The 9,410-nt window shown below is 43.6% G+C and overlaps 1 protein-coding gene across 1 annotated transcript; it reads left to right on the top strand.

Moving 5' to 3' along the window:
• Window positions 1–6,131: 6,131 nt before the first annotated feature.
• On the top strand, window positions 6,132–6,542 carry W97_03579 (uncharacterized protein; the record flags this gene model as incomplete). Its single annotated transcript, XM_007781475.1, has 1 exon — window positions 6,132–6,542. A coding segment is annotated over one exon (411 nt), but the record flags the coding sequence as incomplete, so codon positions are not given.
• Window positions 6,543–9,410: the final 2,868 nt, after the last annotated feature.

Genomic DNA, 9,410 nt, shown 5'->3' with positions numbered 1-9,410 from the left:
CTAACCCTAACCCTAACCCTAACCCTAACCCTAACCCTAACCCTAACCCTAACCCTAACCCTAACCCTAACCCTAACCCTAACCCTAACCCTAACCCTATTATTTCTAAGCCATCTTCTACCCTCTCTTAACCCTCTAACCCTAACTTCTTATAACTCTATCCCTTAACCAATCTCCGCCCTACTTATATTACCTAACCGGTATCTAAAGCCCTTAAAACTACTCTGTCTTCTTCTCTTCCTTATCTACTCTCTTACCTACCCTCTTTTCCCCTAACTCTAACCGACAGGTCTTCGCCCTACTTATATCACCTAAGCGGTTCCCAAGTATCTCTTAACACCCGCTTTCTATTCTTCCTTCCTTTAATCTTAATATATCTTCGCGCTACTTATAACACCCAAGTAGTATCTAAAGCCATTATTATTACTTACTTCTTACCTTTACCCTCTCTCTTTCTCTTCTTCTAACTCTATACTAAGTCTTTACTTTACCTATAATATCTAATAGGTTAGCGGGTTAGCATATTAGTAAGCTAGTAGTTTAGTAAGCTATTTAGTTAGCCTGTTACTAGCTTAATCCTAATCCTTTTAAGCTAAAATATAACTCTAGCCCTAACAAATTGTTTTTAATATCATTTAACTATAGCTTCTTACTTACTCTTAATCTTATTTACTTTCTTCTATTCTTTCTTCTCCTCTCTTCTTATCTCCAAACTCTTTATATCTCCAATTCATATCCTATTTTCTTTATTATTACTACTATTTTGGTTTTCTTTTAGCTACTCTATACAGCTACTCTAGATTGTTATTATACTTACCCTAGTCTCAATCTTATCTTCTTTGTCTTTTCTTCCTCTAAAATACCCCTTCTTCTTATTTACTTTTCTTATATTCTATCTTCTTTTTTCCTCTAAACCTTATATATAACCCAAATCTTCTTTCTTTTAGGCTTATAAACTAGGTTTTAGATTACTATATTCCGACTATACTACCTCTTAATATAATCAACTAAGTCTTTTTCTTAATCTCTACACATGCTAGCAATCATTTATATTAAGAATAAACCCTTCTATTCATACCTAAATAAATATCTCTATCTATTTATTATTTTAATATTTTTACCTCCTCTAGTATTAGTTATACTAATATAATTACCTGCGTTATCACCATTCTCTAGAATAGCAAATCCCTATAATATCTTTTACCTTAGTAGAATTACTAGTCTTACATTTTATATCATTTAAGTTAGTCTATAATAAACTCCAAATTTTATTTTCTTCTACTAGCTTCCTTCTACTAGCTTTCTTCCACCAACTCTTTTCTTTTAAATTAGCTTTCCTCAAAAATCTTTTTCTCTAGTTTTCTTTCTACCTCACTTCTTATACTTAACATTTTCTTATACACTTCTCTTACTTTTATCCTCATTCTTTATTTCTATTCTTTAAGGTAATTAGTCTATTTCCATTTAGTATAGCTCAAAACTAGCTAACGCTGCTGCTACTACACGTACTACCTATATAGCATCTCCTCCTCCAAATATTATCCCTTCTCCAGCCCACTCTAAGAACTTATCCATATCTTCAAATCGTCTCTTAAACTATTTATACAGCCATTCTTCTACCTTAATCCCCTAAAAGATTCTATAGTATAATAGTAACACTATATTACTATACTTACACTTACTACTTTCCTCCCCCTACTATTCTGCTTACTAGCATATCGACTATAGGTTATAGCACTAGAAGCACGCCTTATACGCCCCAATCCATTTCTTCCCACTCTCCTCGCACTATCTCCGAACCCAATCTCAGGCCCGGAACACCTTATACTAACGAGAGCATAATATAAAGCTATAGTCCCACTCCTCTCCACTTACTCTATATAATATACATATCCCCCGCACCACTAAGAGGTCCTCATAGTACCGTGATAGCTCTAAGTATACTTCCTATCTCTTCCACTATATTATTACCGCCCTAGTGTGCGTCTTTACTTCCCCTTCCTTTACTCTTTCCAGCAGCGGCGGCACTACCTCGTTATAACCTACCTTACACACATCACACACAACGTCCTCCTCCTTCATACACCATCGCTAGTGCACTAGCAGATCTAGATGCTTACTAAGGCACATATAGAAGCATTTAACGCCCCTAAGGTATTCTTATATTACTCTCCTCTCCCTCTTCTTCCTTAAACTAATGTCCCTTCCCGCGCCCTCCCACGCCTCAACGGGCTCCTTAGGATGTGGCTCCTACTACGCCTCCCAGCTTACCGGCAGCATAACAAGCGAGTACGCCTACTACCCATCTCGCCCCACCCTACTAGACTCCTAGGCGAAGTCGATAATCAAATCTAGCTCATTAATATACATTACTAGACGTATATATAGGTAGTTAAACCCAGCCCCTAGCGCGATAGTCGCCACTATATATAGCTAGTCTAGCGAGCCGGTCCACTTTATTAGCACCTCCTCCTTCTCCGTCGCTATCCCAATCTTAGCCGTGTATATAGCGCACTCTAGTAGCACTAAGAGCTCATTAGCTTTAGCTCGCATGCGTATATAGAGGATAATCTTGTCCTAGAAATAGTTAAACAGCCCACTATTCCTCCACGCCTCCTAAGCTTCATACGCACTCTACTTAAGCAGGTTACCTCGCCTCTCCGCTTTTCGTATAATATAAAAGAGGTTCAGCCAGTTGCTTAACACCCTAATAACCTTAGGGTTTAATAGGTGATTCTGCTCCTTAAACTCCGCCTACATAGCCGGAGGCAGCGTAGCGGTAAGGTACACAAACTAAGTGCGCAGGCTACAGATTACCGCTAGGTCCACTATACTCTACCAATACTCTACTATAGTGACGGTAAGATAACACTTATCGACGACAATGCGGTCAAGCCTCTAGCCAGCCACAAGCCTCTACCTATACGCCATAAATTCTCCCGTTAAAGCCGCCTCTACCGTCACTAGCACCAGCCCTACCTCCTACATCTCCCCCAGAAGCCAAACTAGATAGTTAATGCCTAGCTCCCTTAACTAACGTAGTAGATCTCCGCGTAAAGAGACTAATAGTACTATAAGCACTATCACACTAGCGTCTAGCAACATGCAAGGTAGCATAAACAACAGGCTCTTACCGGAACTAGTGGGTAATATCATAAGCACCTACTCGGTCTAGGACATAATAGTAGTTATAGCCCTCTCCTACTCCAGCGACCTCCACGCTATATCCTCCTTCCCATAGAGGCTCCTTACCCCACTAAGTAATATAGCTAGTGACTAGGCTTTCTTCGGCCGATAGACCCCTATAATGACTTTCTTAACTATTACCAGGCCCTTTACCTCTTCTAACGCACGTCTCTTCTTACCCTTAAGCACTATATTAAGGCCCTAAAGATCCTTCTATAGCGTTAAAGCGCGTAGGCTCCACCTAATTAGGCCGTCCTAAACATTACTAAAGTTAGCGTTATTCTAGTTTACATAAGCTTAATTAACCATCCAAGTAGTATAGTTCCGCTACTTAGTCATAATCCTAATATCCTCGTCAATCTCCTTAGCGTCCTTATTAGCTAGATCGGGGTCGAAGCAGCTCAGCTCGCTAGCGAACTTAGTCTTTATAATAGCAACCGTCATTTAGCGCTAGTTAGAGATATGTAGGCGAGGCACCTTAGCCTAAGCGCATACTCCCTCCATACTATAAGTGAGCCGATTATCCGCCTAGACCCCATCATTCTTCCACTATAGATAGGGCGAGATTAACGCCTTCGGAGTGAACTAATAGAGGAAGCTCTAACATAGTAGAATTACGCAAATAATATAGTCTAGTAGGAGATCCCCTACCGCTAAGGGTAGAAAGCGGATATTATCCTTATACGCGCCCGTCTACTACTAGCCCTTATAGTATATTGTATAGAGTATAACTAATCCGTACTAAATAAAGACGTTACGCCGTCTCTAGCTATTCCGCTAAGTAATTAAGAAGAGCTCTAGCTCCCTAAGAGGCTAACCTGCACCTATATAGATTAATACTAGAAGCCTTTTTAGAAACTTATCCGCCGCCGTCTCGTATAGTATAATCGCCTTATCACGCCAAACCCGTCCTCCACCGTCCGCCTCTACTAGAAAAGAGTCCCTAAGCTGCTTAGAGTTCTAGATAACCATCTACAACACCCTATCTCGGCTCTTCAAGAGCCCGACGTTCTCTTAATAAAGACTAAAGAACCAGCTAAAGGCATTATAGTTCAGGTTATCCCTTAAAGCGCACGCATGCATCTATAGTAGCTATTAAGCGCCGAATATTAGCTCCCCGTACAACAGCTCACACGCCTACTCGTACTCTAATAGTATTAGCTTTAGCACCTCATCTATCTATAACTCCGTATCATTATAGGTTAGAATCTGCTCATCCTTATTTTAGCGCGCTTAGTGAGCCCCGACGTCGTCCTTAGAGATCCTAAGTAGTAGTAGCCGCTACCGCAAGATCTCGCCTATAGGGGACTCGGCCGTCTACTATAGGAACTTCTCATAGATCTTCTTAATCAGCTTTAGCGCATCCCCTAAGCCCGCTAGTTCCTAGCTAGCGCTATAGTAAAAGATAAGCAGCTACACCACCCAGATTAGGCCTAATAGGTGGCTGCTATAGTCTCCTAGCTACATCTAGCCTAACGTTAACAGCTTCACGCTAAGCATTACGTAGAAGCTCACTAATAGGGAGGTGTATCACTTACCGCTAAAGTTATAGTAGATAAGCCGTATACATAGTATCTCTAACACCCTCTTTAAGGCCGGGCCGTCACCTGCACCAGCCACCCGCAGCGTCCCTTCCCACACGTCCTACTACTTACTACTAAGATAGATTATATCCTCCAGCTTACTTCGCTTCTAATACTACTACTACTACTCCTAGCTTCCTTCTATCATAAAGTAATCGCGGTCGACCACGCGGTATATATAAGCTAAGAGTTGCTTCTATAAGCCGAAGTAAGCTACTAGCATGCTAGCTTCTTTATCCGGATCAAAGGCCTAAGTCTTCCCTAGCAGCTCTACCTTAGAGGACTAAAAGCGGTTTAGGATAACCTATTAAGGCTAGGTTAACATGCAGTCTAGCCCATTAAAGCACCAGCTATAAGCCTCTTATAGAATAGCCTCTATTCCCTCTAGCATAGCGGCTAACTCTAGCTCCTAGTCGCTATCCTTAGGTAGAGCAATTAAGGCCCGAATTTCGTCTTTCTTTAGCTCTTAAATATGCTCTATAATACCGGTCCTCTTTAGTTAAGGCATAACTACCAACTTATAGCTATTAAAGCCGTGTACCTTATTAGCCTCCTTAGCTACATCACGCTCCATCTATCTTAGATCCTTATCCTACTAGCGGAAAAACTCCTCCTCTTCTATTACTAGCGTCGCAGACCTCAAGTCGGTAGGCTTCACGGCCCCTTCCTCCACCATAAAATATCTAATATACTGCGTCTCCGTAAAGAAGGTCTAGAGCTTACACTTAGCCTATAATAAGGTTAGCTTATTATGCTCTAAAGGCTTCTAGCTATGCACCTATAACACGTGATCCTTAATAGTTTTAAGGCTTTATATAAGCCCTTTAGAGTAGAGGTAGCAACAAAAGCTATTATGCTACTTAAGCCCGTCAATCGCCTAGACAACCTCCTTAGCTAAATAGTGAACATCGTCTGGCGCGAGCAGCCTATAAGTAGAGAAAAGTTCGATTAAAGATTTTAGCTATTATCCGAATATTCAATGCGGTTAGTTTCTAAGGTGTCGCTTCTAGAGGTCTTATTTTAGTGGTAAATAGAACCCGCACTCCGCGTAGATAAGCACCCACCATTCGGGATTATACATAAAAGCCTCTATTCTATTAATAGAAATATATATAGTTAATATACAGGAGCCTTACAATATCCCTCCTAGCCTAAACTATACAAAAAAAGAAAAAAAAGACCTCCTTTTACTATATTAGGGTAGATAGAATTACGGTGATTTAATTGCGCTTACCTAGGCCTATGCGCACCCATAGGTAGGGGTAGTGCAGCCAATCAACCCGCTAGGAACTGGAAGTGCGGTGCACTTCTCGCGAAAGATAAGAGGTAGCATACGAGTCCTAGAGTCGTTAGTACGCCGTCATGGCTAGAGAGTCTAGATCTACTGCAAAAGGCAAGGCCCGATATTACAACAGAATTCGCCGCAATACCGGGTGCGAAATTGAGTATCTTATTCCTAATACTCTACAGAAGAAGGATACAGATGGCAAGGCGGGACCGCTTGCTACTGCGATCCTGCAAACCCTAGCAGTTGCCTCTTTTGTGGAGAAAGACCCCGAAACACTCCGTGGCACGATCGCACAGGCCGTTGAGAGCAAGACAGGACGTAATCTTGCGGCCCGCTATCTGAACAAGCCCTGGATTCTTAGAGTGGATTGTGACTGGGTCTTGGAGCAATGCTGCCAGCGCAACGGAAAGACAGTGGAGTGGGCTAAGGATAGAGCCAAGAAACACAAGGACTACAAGCCTTACTTAGGGGCAGCCGATTCGGACGTAAGTTATTAACAGCATACCAGGTACAGATGCAAGCTAATAGATGCTCTCCTGTAGACCGCGGAAGCTGGAGGTTATGGCAACTCCGACCCCAGTAACATCCGGCAAGCAGGAGATCGCGAGAATGGTGAGGCTTCAGAGATAGAAAGAGGAAACGAAGACACCTCCGACTCAGATAGTCGCAGGCTTTCAGATGCACAGAAGAAGACGGTCGACAATGTCGACAACTCTACAAAGAACAAGAGTCGCAATTCAGCGGATGAGCTCATGGGGCTGGGTTCGCTCATGGAGGCCGACGGGGCATTTCACCAGCAGTCGAGCTCTCCCCACCACTTCCCGCCGAGTCCTTCAAGCCTTACCGGACTACCACGTGCCCAGGATAGCTCTGCTGAGGTTACGATGTTATCTGGTAGTTTCTCTCTTTACTGTACTACTGTCGATGACAGCGGCGATGAAGGTCCTCCAACTAGGGAGTAGAAGATGTGGTTTAGGGCAAACGTTCGAAGCGTCGATGATTGGAGCAGCGCCCCGATAGTTAGAGCGGTGGGTCGCGAGTGTTTCTGCAGTGGCGCGGAAGACATTTACTCCAAGTAGATATCTAGCGGACACGTGTAGCGGGTGGATGTGGCCAGTGGGCGTGGAGCGTTTCTTTGTAGTGGACAAGCTCTCAATGGCCAGGTGCGGTACTTTCATTACCATAGCCCCTATTCCTTCTATTAGGCTTTCACGGAGAACTAGCGACGAATACCGTATTATATTACAGGGCTAGACACCGCGCAATAAATTATAGGCCCTGGGCCGTTTCTGCTACGCAAGCAAACCGAATAGTCATCGCGTCGCTTTATATACTCGACGTCAAAATGCTACTTGGATAGTCAGTGCGGGTGTTGATAGCGCTGTACGGCGTTGTAACATCGAGGTATGATGGAGTAAGTAAGGCTATTCGTCTGATTTTTAATTCCGTGGAGTACATGCTTATTCAGTCTACCTACTTCGCATTCACCCAAATACTTCGCGGTTCTTTTATCCAATTCCGCTTCTCAGAAGACTCTTACTGCACCGCTTGTATTGGAAAGGGCTTGGAAGCAGTGCTTATAGCAGTGGGAGGTGTGTATTAAGAATGCTAGGAGTGTAGCTCTCTAAAAGAATGCTGTGTGTACTATTGTAGATCGTCAAGTCAAAAGGATGTAGATACGAGAGAGAGCAAACTAACTACTTTGCTAAGAAAGTAGCGATGTACGCCAGAGCGAAGGGCGGAGCTTTATGCATTGTGCGACCACAAGCTGGCAGCTACCATCCCGAAATAGATTCAGCAAACATTGCACGCTAGGCTCCTCGTCTTGTCATTAAACTTCTCGAGAGTTTCACCCCCCGGAGCTGTGACCCGGGTGCTGGGCTGATCCGTGTCGCAGCTCATACCACTAATATAGAGAATAGTCAGTCAGCGTCCAGGTTTGACGTTCCCATATCTACTGAGGAAAAAATGAAGTCCATGACAGGGTTGAACTGCAGACACGAGAGGGAAAAACTGGAACCTTTGACTCACGCAGAGAGCAAGCCCGTAACGCCTTCCTGAGGAGAGCTTCTTATCTGGTTCGCTCCCAAGGCCATCTTTATAAGACACATAAGAGGTTAGCACGACACTCCTAAATGCGTGGTTGCCTGACAAAGTTGCTGGAGGTGAACAGATGCGGCACAATCCAGAGTCGAGCTCCAAGATTTAGCAAAAGACCTCTTTGTCACTTATGCAACCGTCTACTTTGACCTTGGCGGCCAAGCCCAAAGCGACATTCATAGCGAGGACAGCGACAATCGCGGCGGATTTCATAGCGTCGGTGGCGTCGCAACTTTCGGCCCCACCTCCAGCGGCCTAAGGAGAAGAAGCCACGAGCCTTGTATTCGGACCTTGGTCGCTTCGAGCTGAAGCCGTCACTGTTCTTAGCTTCCAGACCACGCCTGTAAAGGTGCCGATACTCTGACGCTTAGGGGTACTGTTGGACGGGAGCTATGTGAGAAGAAGAATATCTTCTAGATACTGCTGTTCCGTAAGTGTGCATTATATATGTCAAGTCATAGCTATTATCAAAAAGCCATGGGCGGGAATTTTCTTGAGGGCTCTATTTTGTACCTTTCTTCACCGAAAGTTGCATTCTAGCAAAGAGCCAAGTCATAGTCTTAGTGCCATAATAAGGCGAGTGTAGGTAGATGTAGGTAGCTATACTTTCTCGCACGCTCTATAGCTCAAGCCGGAAGGAGGTGCTGGGTTATACATCTAGGTACAAATGCGCGTGCATTTCTCACGAGCACTTGGTTATTAGAAGGTCCTGATAAGTCTTTCATACTTTAATACTATCGCTATCTCCGACCGCCTTAACATATTGCCGGAATCATTTCGACCTCGAAATGAATAGCGGCCTATACAAAATCATGTCTCGCTTACTACAGGCTCGGGATCGAAACAAGTGGGGTTCCCGTGCGAAATAACTGACCAAACTTTAGCAACTTTACGAACAAACCGCTGCGGTTCCTATTCTAAAGCTTGATACGAGCTATTATATTGTTTTCGTTGTCGCCGTTAACATCGTGCTTGAGTTGGAGTAAGTTTTAATATTCCGGAGTTCCAGCTATAGAGGCTATATAGTGGCACGAGCATAGCACTCGCAAAGCCACATTGACTATGAACCGCAAGGACGCCCGCGTAAAAGGTGTGATAAGTACCGGTGGCGGAGAAGTAGAGGCAGGTACTAAGCATTTCACCGATCATATGCCGTTAGTTGTTATTTATTCAAGCATGTCGCCGCACCAAGTTGTTAAACCTGCAGACGATATCTGTCCGTTCGTTTATTTGCCTGTGCACCATGTCTTTGT

Source organism: Coniosporium apollinis (genome assembly GCF_000281105.1).
Source record: "Coniosporium apollinis CBS 100218 chromosome Unknown supercont1.14, whole genome shotgun sequence".
Classification (NCBI taxonomy): domain Eukaryota; kingdom Fungi; phylum Ascomycota; class Dothideomycetes; genus Coniosporium; species Coniosporium apollinis.
Note: the sequence above shows the minus strand (reverse complement) of the source record. Positions and strands in the feature narration are given on the sequence as shown.